Below are 18,522 nucleotides of genomic sequence, written 5' to 3'. Positions count from 1 at the left end.
TAGGGTTAGGGTATGAAGTGTTAGGGTATGAAGTGTTAGGGTATGGGGGGTTAGGGTATAAAGTGTTAGGGTATGGAGGGTTAGGGTATGGAGGGTTAGGGTATGAGGTGTTAGGGTATGAGGTGTTAGGGTATGGAGGGTTAGGGTATGGAGGGTTAGGGTATGGAGGGTTAGGGTATGAGGTGTTAGGGTATGGAGGGTTAGGTTATGGAGGGTTAGGGTATGTAGAATTAGGGTATGTAGGGTTAGGGTATGTAGGGTTAGGGTATGAAGTGTTAGGGTATGAAGTGTTAGGGTATGGGGGGTTAGGGTATAAAGTGTTAGGGTATGGAGGGTTAGGGTATGGAGGGTTAGGGTATGAGGTGTTAGGGTATGAGGTGTTAGGGTATGGAGGGTTAGGGTATGGAGGGTTAGGGTATGGAGGGTTAGGGTATGAGGTGTTAGGGTATGGAGGGTTAGGTTATGGAGGGTTAGGGTATGAGGTGTTAGGGTATGAAGGGTTAGGGTATGGGGGGTTAGGGTATGGAGGGTTAGGGTATGGAGGGTTAGGGTATGAAGAGTTAGGGTATGAAGAGTTAGGGTATGGGGGGTTAGGGTTTACAGGGTTAGGGTATGGGGGTTAGGGTATACAGGATTGGCTTATGGTATAGAAATTAAAATTTAATTCCCTGGCAATAGCTCTGGTGGGCATTCCTGAGGTCAGCATGCCAATTGCATGCTCCCTCAAAACATGAGACACCTGTGGCATTATGTTGTGTGACAAAACTGCACATTTTAGACTGGCCTTTTATTGTCCCCAGCACATGGTGCACCTGTGTATTTATCATGCTGTTTAATAAGCTTCTTGATATGCCACACCTGTCAGTCAGGTGGATGGATTATTGTGTCAAAAGTGAAATGCTCACTAACAGGGATGTAAACAAATGGATGCACAACATTTGAGAGAAATACGCTTTTTGAGCTTATGGAACATTTCTGGGATCTTTTATTTCAGCTCATGAAACATACGACCAAGACTTCACATTCTGCGTTTATATTTTTGTTCAGCCTATGGCTAGTTTGCCAGCCTTGGCGTTGCTATCCGTCCCTACTTTACATAAGGGTCAATAGATATATACTTATACATTTTAAACCGCATCTTACACACATTATTGTACATTCTAGCGATCTACCTTCTGCAGCGATAATTTATTTTTGTTGTCCGTTTCAGATGTTTTCTTCCGGTTCAAAGGCCATGCTCGACAACCGTGATAACCAATCATTGTTAACAGCGGAGCGGCTAACCAATTAATCGCCCTGCGTACAGGAAGTACTTCAGGTTTCGTACTTGTGGAGAAAGCGGCTCGTCGAGAGAAACGTTCATTCACTTAGGACGACTTAGTTATATTTTACAAAATCGTTTTTTATTAATTTGCTTAGTCATGATTGAGCCAAAGAAGAGACCGGGGGACATGGCGGTGGTTCCTGCCGGTGGAGTCAAGAGGCCCAGGGCCGAGCTGATCGCCGCGGCACAGTCGCAACAACTCGTGGCCATGGTTAGAAAAGAGGGGGTACATCAAAATACAAGGGAAACCATATCTATTTTCAGAAAGTTGTTAGCTAGTTATGTTTTCAGTCTTTCGACTAATGGCACATTCTCTCAAATGCAGCCACAATTAGCTGTGACTGATATGTTGACTGTTTGCTAGCTAAAGGAAGGCTATCCAATGTAAATGCGGCTAGCAGGAAGCTCATTTAGATACTGCTGACAAGGATACCGGATAGCATGGACCAGATTGCTAGTGATCCATGCACATACAGTAACGTCTGTCTGTAAGTCTGTAATATGACAACATGATGTTCTCCTCCCTTCTCCAGGGCCCTCCCCGCAGCTCCAGCCTGCAGGCTCCCATCATGTTGATGTGTGGCCATGAGGGAGAGGTCTACTGCTGCAAGTTCCATCCTAACGGGGCCACACTGGCCTCCTCTGGCTATGACAGGCTCATCTGTAAGTAAACACAGACTTTATATATACAGTACCAGTCAAAGGTTTGGACACACCTACTTCTACATTGTAGAATAATAGTTAAGACATTAAAAGGATTAAATAACATATGGAATCATGTAGTAACCAGAAAAGTGTTAAAATAAATAAAAATGAGATTCTTCAAAGTAGCCACCCTTTGCCTTGATGACAGCTTTGCACACTCTTGGCATTCTCTCAACCTGCTTCATGAGGTAGTCACCTGGAATGCCTCTCTCTCTCTCTACAGTGATGTGGAATGTGTACGGGGACTGTGATAACTTTGCCACCCTGAAGGGACACAGCGGTGCTGTGATGGAGCTTCACTACAACACAGACGGCAGGTAGGATACTCACACACACTTGCTCAGGTCGGGGAAAAACGTGATGTTGTGTAACAGTTGTTGTTATAGTTGTTGACAACACGTTGGGAGAATATGACGTGTGTTTTGTGGCCCTATCCCTGTGTGCAGCCTGCTGTTCAGTGCCAGCACAGACAAGACTGTGGGAGTGTGGGACAGTGAGACGGGTGAGAGGATCAAGCGTCTGAAAGGCCACACCTCCTTCGTTAACTCCTGCTACCCTGCTCGCCGCGGGCCTCAGCTCGTCTGTACCGGCAGCGACGACGGAACCGTCAAGGTAACCGTGGCGACCGATGTTCTTCAACCCTGGTCCCAGACAGCTACCTGGGTGTGCAGGCTTTAGTTCCAGCTTGGTACTAACACACCTGTTTACCTGATATTTTCATTGAAAGATGCTTTATCGAGGAACAGTAAAGAATTGACCTACTGTGATATTATCTCATCTAGTGATCTGAAGATGAATGCACTAACTGTGGATAAGAGCGTCAGCTAAATAACTAACATGTAATGTAAATGTGTTAATGTTGGGTTGGAACTAAATCCTACCACGCAGAACCTGGGGAGTGTTGGTTGACTGCTGTTCTAGTTGTGGGACATCAGTTAGGTGTGTGTGTGTATTATAGCTGTGGGACACCAGTCAGTTGTGTGTGTGTGTGTTGTAGCTGTGGGACATCAGTCAGTTGTGTGTGTGTTGTAGCTGTGGGACATCAGTCAGTTGTGTGTGTGTGTTGTAGCTGTGGGACATCAGTCAGTTGTGTGTGTGTGTTGTAGCTGTGGGACATCAGTCAGTTATGTGTGTGTTGTAGCTGTGGGACATCAGTCAGTTGTGTGTGTGTGTTGTAGCTGTGGGACATCAGTCAGTTGTGTGTGTTGTAGCTGTGGGACATCAGTCAGTTGTGTGTGTGTGTGTGTGTGTGTGTTGTAGCTGTGGGACGTCAGTCAGTCAGTTATGTGTGTGTTGTAGCTGTGGGACATCCGTAAGAAGGGGGCGGTCCATACGTTCCAGAACACCTACCAGGTGTTGGCCGTCACATTCAACGACACCAGCGACCAGATCCTGTCTGGAGGCATCGACAACGACATCAAGGTACGTGTGTGTGTGTGTGTGTGTGTGCGTGGCATGGCTACTGTTGTCACATGGCGTAACATCATAGCACCTCATTCAACCTCTATAACTATCAATGTCTCTTTGTGACTGTGTCACCCAGAGCGACTGTTCTGGATTCGTCACGTTGAAAGATCCAATCTAGCTAGTCCAGATGAGTGAGGAATGAATCACGGAATGGCATGCTCCATCAGAACTCAATCCAAACTAATAAAAAGGCCATTTAATAATTCTACTGGGATTATTGATCAGGTGGTGGCTGTGTAGTGGAGACGTAGTGAGCAACACAGTACAGCGCTCCCGAGTGGCGCAGCGGTCTGAGGCATTGCATCTCAGTGCTAGAGGCGTCACTACAGACCCTGGTTCGATTCTGTTCGGCTGTTTCACAACCGGCCGTGATTAGGAGTCCCATAGGGACTGACCGTCGGAGGATATGGAGGGAGATGAAACCGACCGTCGGAGGATCTGGAGGGAGGGAGACTGGATGATCAAAATGACCTGAAATAGGTTAATGAAGTGAAATGAACAGGGAGATGGACGTCAGACTCACCCAACATCTCTTTTTGGTGCTTGAGGGAGGGATGGGTCTGACAGCATGCAAGCAGTCAGGGGCTCCTGTTTGGCTGGTGCGTGTGGGCCTGAAGCAGGGCATCTGTCTCCTGCTGACAGGTTCTCTGAGGCATGCTGGGTAGCTGAGCAGAAGATATTCACAATCAAAGTTGTGATGACAGTAGCCTGTCACATATCAATCATAACACATTCTTCCAACCACGTACATTCAAAGTAAATGGTAATGGGAAAGGTGTTAAAAAATGACTCGTCATTTACGTATATACTGAATCATCAGATATAATCACGTTTTATTTGTCACATTCGCCAAATACAACAGGTGTAGTAGACCTTACTGTGAAATGCTTATTAACAAGCCCTTAACCAACAATGCAGTTAAAAAACAAGAGTTAAGAAGAAAATTATTGACTAAATTAACTAAAGTAAAAGAGCAACAATAAAATAACGAGTCGATGTGCGGGGGTATAGGTTGAGGTAGTTATTAAGGTAACACGTACATGTAGGTAGGGGTAAAGTGATTATGCATAGATAATAAACAGCGAGTAGCAGCAGCGTACAAAACAAATGGAGGGGGAATCAATGTAAATAGTCCTGGTAGCCATCTGATTAGCTGTTCAGCAGTCTTATGGCTTGGGGTTAGAAGCAGTTCAGAAACCTTTTGGACCTAGACTTGGCGCTCCGGTACCGTCTACTGTTTGGTAGCAGAGAGGACAGTCTATGACTAGGGTGGCTGGAGTTTTTGGCCATTGTTAGGGCGTTCCTCTGACTAGCACTAACCTCTGTAGCGCCTTGCGGTCGGATGCCGAGCAGTTGCCATACCAGGCGATGATGCAACCAGTCAGGATGCTCTCTGGTGCAGATGTATAACTTTTTGAGGATCTGAGGACCCATGCCAAATCTTTTCAGTCTCTTGAGGGGGAATAGGTGTTGTCGTGCTCTCTTCGGGACTGTCTTGGTGTGTTTGGACCATGATAGTTTGTTGGTGATGTGGACACCAAGGAACTTGAAGCTCTCAACCTGCTCCACAACAGTCCTGTCAATGAGAATGGGGGTGTGCTCGGCACTCCTTTTCCTGTAGTCCACAATCATTTCCTTTGTCTTGATCACGTTGCGGGAGAGGTTGTTGTCCTGGCAACACATTTCCAGGTCTCCGACCTCCTTATAGGCTGTCTTGTCAGTGATCCGGCCTACCACTGTTGTGTCGTTGGCAAACTTAATGATGGTGCCTGGCCATGAAGTCATGGGTGAACATGGAGTACAGGAGGGGACTAAGCATGTACCCCTGAGGGGCCCCCGTGTTGAGGATCAGCGTAGCAGATGTTGTTGCCTACCCTCACCAGCTTGGAGCGGCCAGCCAGGAAGTCCAGGATCCAGTTGCAAGGGGAGGTGTTTAGTCCCAGGGTCCTTAGCTTAGTGATTAGCTTTGTGGGCACTATGGTGTTGTCAATGAACAGCATTCTCATCTAGGTGTTCCTTTTGTCCAGGTGGGAAAGGGCAGTGTTGAGTGTAATAGAGATTGCATCATCTGTTGGGGCCGTATTCTAATTGGATTCTAAGGTTTCCAGGATGATGGTGTTGACGTGGGCCGCGACCAACCTTTCAAAGCACTTCATGGCTACAGACGTGAGTGCTACGGGTCGGTAGTCAGTTAGGTAGGTTACCTTGATGTTCTTGGGCACAGGGGCTATGGTGGTCTGCTTGAAAGTATTGGTATTACAGACTCAGCCAGGGACAGGTTGAACATGTCAGTGAAGACACTTGCCAGTTAGGCAATGCGTGCTCAGAGTAACCGTCCTGGTCATCCTTCTGGCCCTGCGGCCTTGTGAATGTTGACCTGTTCAAAGGGCTTACTCACATAGGCTACGTCGAGCGTGATCACAGTCGCCCGGAACAGCTGGTGCTCTCATGCATGCTTCAGTGTTGCTTACCTCAAAGCGAACATAAAGTCATTTAGCTCTTCTGGTAAACTTGTCACTGGGCAGCTCGTGGCTGTGCTTCCCGTTTGAGGTCTGTAATAGTTTGCAAGCCCTGCCACATCCCGAGTGGCGCAGCGGTTTAAGGCACTGCATCTCAGTGTTAGTGGTCACTACAGATCCTGGTTCGATCACGGGCTGTATCACATCCAGATTTGATCAGGAATCCTATAGGGCGGCGCTGAATTTGCACAGCATCTTCCTGGTTAAGGGAGGGTTTGGCCAGGGTAGTCCGTCATTGTAAATAAGAATTTGTTCTTAACTGACTTGCCTAGTTAAATATAGCATCATCGATGCACTTGTTGATGAAGCCAGTTACTGATGTGGTGTACTCCTCAATGACATCGGATGAGTCCCGGAACAGTTTCCAGTCTGTGCTAGTGAAACAGTCCTGTAGCTTAGCATCTGCGTCATCTGACCACTTCCGTCTGGAACGAGTCACTGGTACTTCCTGCTTTAGTTTTTGCGTGTAATCAGGAAGATATATTTAAGGTCGGATGGAGGGCGAGGAAGAGCTTTGTATGCGTCTCTGTGTGTGGAGTAAAGGTGGTCTTTTTCCATTTTATTCTTTCTCTTGTTGCACATGTAACGTGCTGGTAGAAATGAGGTTAAACGGATTTAAGTTTCCCTGCATTAAAGTCCCCGGGCCACTAGGAGTGCCTCCTCCTGGATGAGCATTTTCTTGTTTGCTTATGGCCTTATTCAGCTCGTTAAGTGCGGTCTTATCGTCAGTATTGGTTTCTGATGGAAAATGGACAGCTACGAAAAATATAGATGAACTGTAGACCACACTAGTTATCATGAGATCCACTACCTCAGGCGAGCAAAACCTTGAGGTTGTCTTTAATATAATTTTTTTTATTGACAAATAGACAGCCACCCATTTATCTTGCAGATGCATGGAAGAACCAGCCAACTGTATATTATCCATGTCGTTTAGCCACGACTCGGTGACACAAGATATTGCAGTTTTTAATGTCCCGTTGGTAGGATGGTTTTCAACGGAATTCATCCAGCTTATTTTCGATTGATTGCACATTGGCCAATAGGACGAACGGTAGAGGCGGGTTACCCACTCGCTGACAAATTCTCACAAGACACCCGGACCTGCGTCCCCTGTATCTCCGTCTTCTCTTCATGCGAATGATGGGGATTTGGGCCTTGTCGGGTATCTGGAGTAAATCCTTGGCGTCCGACTCGTTAAGAAACAAAAATCTTTGTCCAGTTCGAGGCGACTAATCGCTGTCCTGATGTCCAGAAGATCTTTTCAGTCATAAGAGATGGTGGCAGAAACATTATGTACAAAATAAGTTACAAATGACTCAACATGACCCTGACTCAACATGACCCTGACTCAATATGACCCTGTGATCGACCATGACCCTGACTCAATATGACCCTGTGATCGACCATGACCCTGACTCAATATGACCCTGTGATCGACCACGACCCTGACTCAATATGACCCTGTGATCGACCACGACCCTGACTCAATATGACCCTGTGATCGACCCTGACTCAATATGACCCTGTGATCGACCCTGACTCAATATGACCCTGTGATCGACCCTGACTCAATATGACCCTGTGATCGACCCTGACTCAATATGACCCTGTGATCGATCATGACTCAATATGACCCTGTGATCGGCCATGACCCTGACTCAATATGACCCTGTGATCGGCCATGACCCTGACTCAATATGACCCTGTGATCGGCCATGACCCTGACTCAATATGACCCTGTGATCGGCCATGACCCTGACTCAATATGACCCTGTGATCGGCCATGACTCTGACTCTCTGGACCTGAAGTGGACAGAATCCTTAAACTCAATAATAAGGCTAAACAGTCAGGACATCTGGCAAAAAACCTCACCATATTTTGAAAAAATGTCTTCCAGGTTAATGCTATTTTTTGTTATTGTCCTGTATCCAAATTCAGCCGCTTGCTGTTGATGAGATTTGAAGGGTTTCGATACTCTCTCAAGCCAACTTCCTACCATTCAATATCTTGGCTCGTTCAGCAGCGTCCTGTTTAGCGGCGTCCTGTTTAGCGGCGTCCTGTTTAGCGGCGTCCTGTTTAGCGGCGTCCTGTTTAGCGGCGTCCTGTTTAGCGGCGTCCTGTTTAGCGGCGTCGGCGTCCTGTTTAGCGGCGTCGGCGTCCTGTTTAGCGGCGTCGGCGTCCTGTTTAGCGGCGTCCTGTTTAGCGGCGTCCTGTTTAGCGGCGTCCTGTTCAGCGGCGTCCTGTTTAGCGGCGTCCTGTTTAGCGGCGTCCTGTTTAGCGGCGTCCTGTTTAGCGGCGTCCTGTTTAGCGGCGTCCTGTTTAGCGGCGTCCTGTTTAGCGGCGTCCTGTTTAGCGGCGTCCTGTTTAGCGGCGTCCTGTTTAGCGGCGTCCTGTTTAGCGGCGTCCTGTTTAGCGGCGTCCGCGTCCTGTTTAGCGGCGTCCTGTTTAGCAGCGTCAGCGTCCTGTTTAGCGGCGTCCTGTTTAGTGACCATAACTATACCCTTTTCGTATCCCCGTCTTGGAGGACAGAATATCTCCGAACACATAAAACATGTCCTCTAGATTCCCAACGATAATATTTCCAATGCCGCGTTTCCTCAGTGAAGGATCTCGTTGATTCCACGTGATTCACGTTGGTCTTCCGTTGATTCTTTCCCATCTCGTATTGTCCAAGGCTTTTGATGGTAAAAGTTTGTAGGTATGAACCCAATTATAGTTTTTTTTTTTTTTTTTTTTTTCTCTCTGCCTTTTCAGAACTTAATTGAGTGCATTGACCCTCGTGGACTTAATTTCTTGAAGATCATATGCTCGTTGGTGTGCATGTGTATATCACCTACAAGGAGGTGATGCCCTCAGATCCATGTCTGAACACACGGGTTAAAAAATGTGACTTGCTGATATCTTCTCGGTAGAGTAGTTTTGATGGAAGGTATCTATCAGAACAGTCTCAATTCGGTGAGGCATGGACTCTACAATATTTTAAGTGTTCCACAGGGATGCTGGTCCATGTTGACTCCAATGCTTCCCACAGTTGTCAAGTTGACTGGATGTCCTTCGGTTGGTGGACCGTTCTTAATACACACAGGAAACTGTTGAGCGTGAAAAACCTCAGCAGCGTTTTAGTTCGACACAAACTGGTGCGCCTGGCACCTACTACCATACCCTGTTCAAAGGAACTTTAATATTTTTGTCTAGCCCATTCACCCTCAGAATGGCACACATTCCCAGTTGTCTCAAGGCTTAAAATATCCTTCTTTAACCTGTTTCCTGCCCTTCATCTACACTGATTTGAAGTGGATTTGACAAGTGATATCAATAAGGGACCATAGCGTTCACCTGGATTCCCCTGGTCAGTCTTGTCATGGAAAAAGCAGATGTTCCTAATGTTTTGTATATCTAAAAAAATACATTATATATATATATATATATATATATATATATATATATATATATATATATATATATATATATTAGTTAGAATATATATAGTTAGAAATATGTGCTTACATTCTTCATTTTATTAGTCTGCTTGCTTCTGCGATATTCGAGTGCTGACATCACTTTTTGAAACCATTCCTACTGAATAAAAGGCAAAGCTTTTTGTCCTCTCATCCACGTCAGAGAGGATGGAGTGTTCAGGTATTTCAACACTGTCTCGGCTCCACACGGTGCACTCTGTCTTGTTTGATATCAGCTTGTTTTTAATTTGATTAATGCTTTGTTAGTTTTGATCGGGACACCCAGTTCCCTGTTTTATTCCCCTATTCTTTATTCTCATTGTAATTCGTTGCAGTTGAGTTTCATGAGGCCCGGTTGGCACCTACAGAACATATAAGTGTCAGTGCTGTATCAGTCCTACTGGGATCTCTGAGAAGGTTGACAATAGAGTCTAGTAGTGCCGAGGGGGTTTCGTGCTTTTTGAGGTCTGTTCGGTTAGATTGTTGAAAAAGAATCACTGGTTTCGATGATGCATAATGTGGGTTGAATACTGTAATAACAGAATATCAAAACTAATAAAAGTCCCATGATAGTAGTGACGGCCCAATACGGCCCAATCACTTATTAACCACAATTTATTCACATGACTTGAATTAAATATTTCAGTCTTTTTATTGCGTTTGTTTTATTTTATGACTTTATTATTTCAGTCATCTCATCTCTATAGAGCTGCTGTCTGACAACGTCACTATTTTAGTCGTCCTTCACAGTAAATAAGGCCTACTTTTATAACTGCTAAATACCAACTATCAAATCACTTAGATTAGTGGTTCCCAAACTGGGGGGGCGAGGGGGCGGTGGGTGGGTGACATTACTAAACTGGGGGGCACGAGGTGAATGTACAAGGTGACATTATTAAACTGGGTTGTAATAGTAGAATACACAAGGTGACATTACTAAACTGGGTTGTAATAGTAGAATACACAAGGTGACATTACTAAACTGGGTTGTAATAGTAGAATACACAAGGTGACATTACTAAACTGGGTTGTAATAGTAGAATACACAAGGTGACATTACTAAACTGGGTTGTAATAGTAGAATACACAAGGTGACATTACTAAACTGGGTTGTAATAGTAGAATACACAAGGGGACATTAAACTGGGTTGTAATAGTAGAATACACAAGGTGACATTACTAAACTGGGTTGTAATAGTAGAATACACAAGGTGACATTACTAAACTGGGTTGTAATAGTAGAATACACAAGGTGACATTACTAAACTGGGTTGTAATAGTAGAATACACAAGGTGACATTACTAAACTGGGTTGTAATAGTAGAATACACAAGGTGACATTACTAAACTGGGTTGTAATAGTAGAATACACAAGGGGACATTAAACTGGGTTGTAATAGTAGAATACACAAGGTGACATTACTAAACTGGGTTGTAATAGTAGAATACACAAGGTGACATTACTAAACTGGGTTGTAATAGTAGAATACACAAGGTGACATTAAACTGGGTTGTAATAGTAGAAAACACAAGGTGACATTACTAAACTGGGTTGTAATAGTAGAATACACAAGGTGACATTACTAAACTGGGTTGTAATAGTAGAATACACAAGGTGACATTAAACTGGGTTGTAATAGTAGAATACACAAGGTGACATTACTAAACTGGGTTGTAATAGTAGAATACACAAGGTGACATTACTAAACTGGGTTGTAATAGTAGAATACACAAGGTGACATTACTAAACTGGGTTGTAATAGTAGAATACACAAGGTGACATTAAACTGGGTTGTAATAGTAGAATACACAAGGTGACATTACTAAACTGGGTTGTAATAGTAGAATACACAAGGTGACATTACTAAACTGGGTTGTAATAGTAGAATACACAAGGTGAAATTACTAAACTGGGTTGTAATAGTAGAATACACAAGGTGACATTAAACTGGGTTGTAATAGTAGAATACACAAGGTGACATTACTAAACTGGGTTGTAATAGTAGAATGTACAAGGTGACATTAAACTGGGTTGTAATAGTAGAATACACAAGGTGACATTACTAAACTGGGTTGTAATAGTAGAATGTACAAGGTGACATTAAACTGGGTTGTAATAGTAGAATACACAAGGTGACATTACTAAACTGGGTTGTAATAGTAGAATACACAAGGTGACATTACTAAACTGGGTTGTAATAGTAGAATACACAAGGTGACATTACTAAACTGGGTTGTAATAGTAGAATGTACAAGGTGACATTACTAAACTGGGTTGTAATAGTAGAATACACAAGGTGACATTACTAAACTGGGTTGTAATAGTAGAATACACAAGGTGACATTACTAAACTGGGTTGTAATAGTAGAATACACAAGGTGACATTACTAAACTGGGTTGTAATAGTAGAATACACAAGGTGACATTACTAAACTGGGTTGTAATAGTAGAATACACAAGGTGACATTAAACTGGGTTGTAATAGTAGAATACACAAGGTGACATTACTAAACTGGGTTGTAATAGTAGAATACACAAGGTGACATTACTAAACTGGGTTGTAATAGTAGAATGTACAAGGTGACATTAAACTGGGTTGTAATAGTAGAATACACAAGGTGACATTAAACTGGGTTGTAATAGTAGAATACACAAGGTGACATTACTAAACTGGGTTGTAATAGTAGAATGTACAAGGGGACATTAAACTGGGTTGTAATAGTAGAATACACAAGGTGACATTACTAAACTGGGTTGTAATAGTAGAATACACAAGGTGACATTACTAAACTGGGTTGTAATAGTAGAATACACAAGGTGACATTACTAAACTGGGTTGTAATAGTAGAATACACAAGGTGACATTACTAAACTGGGTAGTAATAGTAGAATGTACAAGGTGACATTAAACTGGGTTGTAATAGTAGAATACACAAGGTGACATTACTAAACTGGGTTGTAATAGTAGAATACACAAGGTGACATTACTAAACTGGGTTGTAATAGTAGAATACACAAGGTGACATTAAACTGGGTTGTAATAGTAGAATACACAAGGTGACATTATTAAACTGGGTTGTAATAGTAGAATACACAAGGTGACATTACTAAACTGGGTTGTAATAGTAGAATGTACAAGGTGACATTAAACTGTGTTGTAATAGTAGAATACACAAGGGGACATTAAACTGGGTTGTAATAGTAGAAAACACAAGGTGACATTATTAAACTGGGTTGTAATAGTAGAATACACAAGGTGACATTACTAAACTGGGTTGTAATAGTAGAATACACAAGGTGACATTACTAAACTGGGTAGTAATAGTAGAATACACAAGGTGACATTACTAAACTGGGTTGTAATAGTAGAATACACAAGGTGACATTAAACTGGGTAATACATCATCAGTTCCTCGTCTTGTCAGTCATTAAATCACTTAGAGAACAACTTAACTTGTCAGAAATGTCCAGATCAACCAACATGGCAGCTCACATTTCTCAGCCACTCATATCACCTGAATAAACATTATAAATGGTCAAATGTATAGAATGACATGAAAATTAGCTTTAAAACTGAAACACTTTCTCTGCACCCCATGACAAAATGTGCAGAATTGTGGGAAGTAATCTTTAAAATCAGCAAACTGTTGTCTCCACCAACAAGATGTGAACAGTTTGTGTCATGAACAGTGCTTGTGCTCATAGAAATAGATGCAATATGTTTCCCAATGCTGGAAGGAAGACCCGAGTGAAGATGTTTGGGAACCCCTGACTTGTGTTCTTCTTTGTTTTTTTTCTGTCTCTGTGTCTGCCCCAACACTGACCGGATAAGTAGGCAGCGCAATGGATTGTGGTCATTGTAGTTAATTACCATGTTTTCTGTGCTAAACTATGTAGAATATTAACCTACTATTAACACCCTGGTACATCGCACAGTTCAGGATTTATCTCTAGAAAAATTGAGCTCACAAAAAAACGAACAAAATGGAATTCAAATAATTGAACCGACGTTGTGAATTAGTCGTTTTAAACAAATAACAAAAAAGGTTGGTTATTCACTCTGCACTACATTCTAGACTCAAATGGTGACCCTTAGTTAATTTACAGGAAGGAGAGGTGGAGGGAGGGAGGGATGAGAGGTGGAGATGTCTCATCTCTCCACTCCCACTAGTCTGAGAACACATTAGTCTCAACAGCTATGTAACTGTAGCCATGTGCAGAAGGAGAAAGGGGAGAGGCCTGTATACATGCAAAACCAATACGTCTTTCCCTTGTTACAGTCACATCCCCATCTCTCCATCTGCCACTGGTCCCTCTCCTCTCTTCCTCCCGCCATCTTGTCACCTATCTATCGATCTCTCTCGCCTACTTTAATTTCTCTCTCTGTGACTCTCTCTTTCTTTCTTTCTCTCTCTCTGTGTCAGTTTGTCTCAATTTAAGGTCTTTATTGGCATGGGGAAACACGTTAACGTTGCCAAATCAAGTGAAATAGATAATAAACAAAAGTGTACTGAACAATAAAAAGTTTACAGTAAACATTACACTCAACAAACGCTCAAAGAATAAAGACATGACATTTGTAATATGTGTAAATATGCAGTGTTGTAACGATGTGCAAATACTTAAAGTACAAAAGGGAAAATAAATAAACATAAATATTGGTTGTATTTACAATGGTGTTTGTTCTTCACTGGTTGCCATTTTCTTCTGGCAACAGGTCACAAATATTGCTGCTGTGATGAGACACTGTGGTATTTCACCCAGTAGATATGTAATTTGAGGGAAATGTGTGTCTTTTAATAGGGTCATACATTGGACAGGAGGTTAGGACGTGCAGCTCAGTTTCCACCTCATTTTGTGGGCAGTGTGGCACATAGCCTGTCTTCTCTTGAGAGCCATGTCTTCCTACTGCGGCCTTTCTCAATAGCAAGGCTATGCTCACTGAGTCTGTACATAGTCAAAGCATTCCTTACCTTTGGGTCAGTCACAGTGGTCAGGTATTCTGCCGCTGTGTACTCTCTGTTTAGGGCCAAATAGCATTCTAGTTTGCTCTGTTTATTGTTAATTGCTTGACACATTAGAAAGAATTTATCTTTTGTTTTTCTAATGATTTGGTTGGGTCTAATTGTGTTGCTGTCCTGGGGCTCTGTGGGGTCTGTTTGAGAACAGAGCCCCAGGACCAGTTTGCTTCTGGGACCCCCCCCCCCCCCAATTCTCCCTGGTAAGTGGTTCCTTCCGAGGTTCCACGGAGCAGTGTCAAATGACACACACACAGCATTTGGTTTTGGCTTTCACTGCCTGTGATGGGCAGGACTTGCAGGAGATATGTTTTTTTCAAATGAATTTGATCAAGTTATGTAGCCTATTGATTCATCAAGAATGAATAAATGCAACTAACATTTTCCTCTAATATAACCACCTAGCCATTTTATGAAGTTGGCTTTAGCTAGCCTGCTAGATAGATTCCCAACCTCATAACGAGCTACCAAGCCATTACAGGCTATCAATCAAGTTAGAGTAGCTTGTCTAAGAATCTTAGCTAAACCTAGACTTTAGAAAAATACTTAAACGTCTTTAATTCTTGGATTGTGACGTTATATATACGAGTTGTAGTAAACTCAGGTATTTTAAGTTCGTAAAGAATGAATGTGCAGTATTTTATTAAAATGACAATTGAACAGGTAAAGACGAATGCTTAGATAACCTTTGGAGAAAAATAGATGTTTTTGACATAATTAGGCATAATAATTATGTCAGGGAGAAGCTGTTTTCAGGAGTTTAAAGTTGGCTCACCACCTCTTCATCCTCTAATAATGGGTGCATGACGCCCCTACTCACTCAAACACACACACTTTTTTTGTTTTTTTTAATGCATATTTCACCCCCATTCTCATCTTTGTGGTATTGCACTGATTCCCGATCTCCCTCTCTCTCTCCCCCTCCCCAATCCAGCAATCCAATCTACACCAGTCAAAAACACCTACTCATTCAAGGGTTTTTATTTTTTAGTATTTTCTACATTGTAGAATAATAGTGAAGACATCAAAACTATGAAATAACACACATGGAATCATGTAGTAACCAAAAAAGCGTTAAACAAATTAAAATATATTTTATAATTGAGATTCCTGAAAATACCCACCCTTTGTCTTGATGACAGCTTTGCACACTCTTGGCATTCTCTCAACCAGCTTCATGAGGTAGTCACCTGGAATGCATTTCAATTAACAGGTGTGTCAAAAGTTAATTTGTGGAATTTCTTTCCTAAATGCATTTGAGCAAATCAGCTGTATTGCGACATGGTAGTGGTGGTATTCAGAAGATAGCACTATTTGGTAAAATACCCAATCCATATAATGACAAGAACAGCTCAAATAAGCAAATAGTCCATTATTACTTTAAGACAAGAAGGTCAGTCAATACGGAACATTTCAAGAACTTTGATAATTTCTTCAAGTGCAGTCGCAAAAACCATCAAGCGCTATGATGAAACAGTCTCTCATGAGGCCCGCCACAGGAAAGGAAGACTCAGCGTTACCTCTACTGCTGAGGATAAGTTCATTTGAGTTTCCAGCATCAAATTGTAGTCCAAATAAATGTTTCAGAGCTTAAGTAACAGACACATCTCAACATCAACTGTTCAGAGGAGACTGTGTGAATCAGGCCTTCATGGTCGAATTTCTTCAAAGAAACCTCTACTCAAGGACACCAATAAATAATGAATAATATCAAATATAAAATGTATTTGTTTTTACACTTGTTTGGTTACTGCATGATTCCATATGTGTTATTTCATCATTTTGATGTCTTCACTATTGTTCTACAATGTAGAAAATACTACAAAATAATGAAGAAAAACCCTTGAATGGGTTGTTGTCCAAACTTTTGACTGGTATGTTATGTAGAAAATAGTCAAAATGAAGAAAAACCCTTGAATGAGCAGGTGTTCTAAAACCTTTGACCGGTTGTGTATATCTGTGTGCCTGGGAGCTCTTTGTATGTTACTCCTTTTCACATTACCTTACATCCCGTACGTACCTTCAGAAAGATGCGTGAGAGAGAGACCAGATCTTACCAGGAGGCTACCTGTGTCGCGTCGTCAGACAGTGAATAACTTACTTCCTGTCTCTCTGTGAGTGCAGGTGTGGGACCTGAGGCAGAATAAAATGATCTATGGTATGCATGGTCATGGGGATTCTCTGACTGGCCTCTGTCTGAGCTCAGAGGGATCCTACCTCCTCTCCAACTCCATGGACAACACAGGTCAGTGTGTGTGTGTGTGTGTGTGTGTGTGTGTGTGTGTGTGTGTGTGTGTGTGTGGTTACAATACTTGAGTGTTGTTCTATGTGGCTGAGTTGCAACGCCCAGGGTTGTGGGTTCTATTCCTACTGAGGCCACTCGTGACTAAGTCGCTTTGGATAAAAATCGACGCTATCGGCCACCGCCCAAGATCCCGACCTCCAGGCCACCAACAGCTGGCCCTCAACCATCCAAGACCCCCCACCCCAACTATACACACAGAATATATTATGTACTAATATATGTGTGTGTGTGTGTGTGTGTGTTCCGTAGTACGTATTTGGGACGTCCGTCCGTTCGCTCCCAAGGAGAGGTGTGTGAAGATATTCCAGGGGAACATTCACAACTTTGAGAAGGTAAATGAAGACTTTTGATCAGTGTGAGAGATTCAAGTGTTTTTGATTTTGGAACCGAAGAGACTTTCATTGCCAGTGTGTTTTAATATTCGTGCTCCTGTCATGTGTGTAAGTCTAGTGGCCTGCTATAGCCTGGTTATATCATATTAATTAACTAGTTTATAATACAATGCTGTGTCCACAGAACCTTCTGAGGTGTTCCTGGTCTGCTGACGGCAGCAAGATTTCAGCAGGCTCAGCTGACAGGTGAGCACACACACACACAGCAATACAAACACCCCCCCCAACAAAAAAAAATGCACCAAACACCTCTTGTATGATCCTTTTCTAAGCTGTTTGTGTGTGTGTCCAGGTTTGTGTATGTGTGGGACACCACCTCTCGTAGGATCCTGTACAAGCTGCCAGGCCACGCTGGGTCAGTCAACGAGGTTGCCTTCCATCCCGAGGAGCCTATTGGTGAGAGGACTCTGTTTATATCCGTGTATCTGGCGAATCACACGCTCTCCCTGTCTCTTTCTATAGCTTTTTTCCATTGCTGGTTTAATCTTTGTCTAGTCTTTTTAATTTAATTTGGTCTGTCCTCTCTCTTGTTCTCTAATAGTGACTATTTTATTTTTTCCCCAACAGTCCTCTCTGGCGCCAGTGACAAGAGACTCTACATGGGAGAGATTCAGTAGGACTGTCGTGTGTGTGGTGAATGTTCTGCCCCGGAGCCTTGTGTGTATGGATCCAGCCCCCAACTGTGTGAATGAAATGTACTTTTTTTTATATGCTTCTGTTTAATTTAGTAACATCCTCAGAGACTGTCATTTACTTTAGAATGTCCAGTCACAACAACCAACACCTGTGTTTTTTATTTCTCTTAATAAACTACGTCTGGGGGAAAATATTGTTCTAAGTTATTTGGATTTTTACAAATTATCTTTTGAAAGACAGGGTTCTGAAAAAAGGGACGTTTCTTTTTCTGCTGAGTTTATATTGGCACTATGAAATTATAATGCAAAAATAAAATCCTATTTGTAGAACCTTTTTAAGTGACAAATAAAGTAACAGGGTTGACAATTTCTTCTGAAATCAGCTGTAATCCCCCTGTGACAGCGGGAATGGAAGATTGCAAGCTCCACACAAAACAATTGTATTGTTAAATAATTTCTAGCTTGTCTATTTATGGGTAACAGGGTTGATTGCCTGATGCTAAACCCACTCAGTTTTCCACAACATAAGACCAGAAAATTTGCTTGGCTACCCAAACTCATTGCTCCACCACGCCCACAAACGTTTCTTCCCTGCAATCAAATGGGGCGGCAGTGTAGCCTAGTGGTTAGAGCATTGGACTAGTAACCGAAAGGTTGCAAGTTCAAATCCCTGAGCTGACAAGGTACAAAATCT

At 42.6% G+C, this 18,522-nt stretch overlaps 1 protein-coding gene across 2 annotated transcripts; it reads left to right on the top strand.

Moving 5' to 3' along the window:
* The first annotated feature begins 1,315 nt into the window (after window positions 1-1,315).
* On the top strand, window positions 1,316-18,020 carry LOC135549542 (U5 small nuclear ribonucleoprotein 40 kDa protein-like). Of its 2 annotated transcripts, none has more exons than XM_064979582.1 (10): window positions 1,316-1,550; window positions 1,858-1,987; window positions 2,253-2,346; window positions 2,476-2,641; window positions 3,329-3,451; window positions 16,621-16,741; window positions 17,051-17,133; window positions 17,318-17,379; window positions 17,486-17,589; window positions 17,761-18,020. In XM_064979582.1, the coding sequence occupies exons 1-10, from the start codon at window positions 1,422-1,424 to the stop codon at window positions 17,808-17,810; spliced, it is 1,062 nt and encodes a 353-aa protein (XP_064835654.1). In that variant the 5' UTR covers window positions 1,316-1,421; the 3' UTR covers window positions 17,811-18,020. The 2 variants fall into 2 exon arrangements, with proteins under 2 accessions (XP_064835654.1, XP_064835655.1); XM_064979583.1 differs by having other exon boundaries at window positions 1,318-1,535.
* Window positions 18,021-18,522: the final 502 nt, after the last annotated feature.

The sequence above is a fragment of the Oncorhynchus masou genome, chromosome 12 (assembly GCF_036934945.1).
Source record: "Oncorhynchus masou masou isolate Uvic2021 chromosome 12, UVic_Omas_1.1, whole genome shotgun sequence".
In the NCBI taxonomy this organism is placed as follows: domain Eukaryota; kingdom Metazoa; phylum Chordata; class Actinopteri; order Salmoniformes; family Salmonidae; genus Oncorhynchus; species Oncorhynchus masou.
This window is presented reverse-complemented; position numbering and strand designations above follow the sequence as displayed.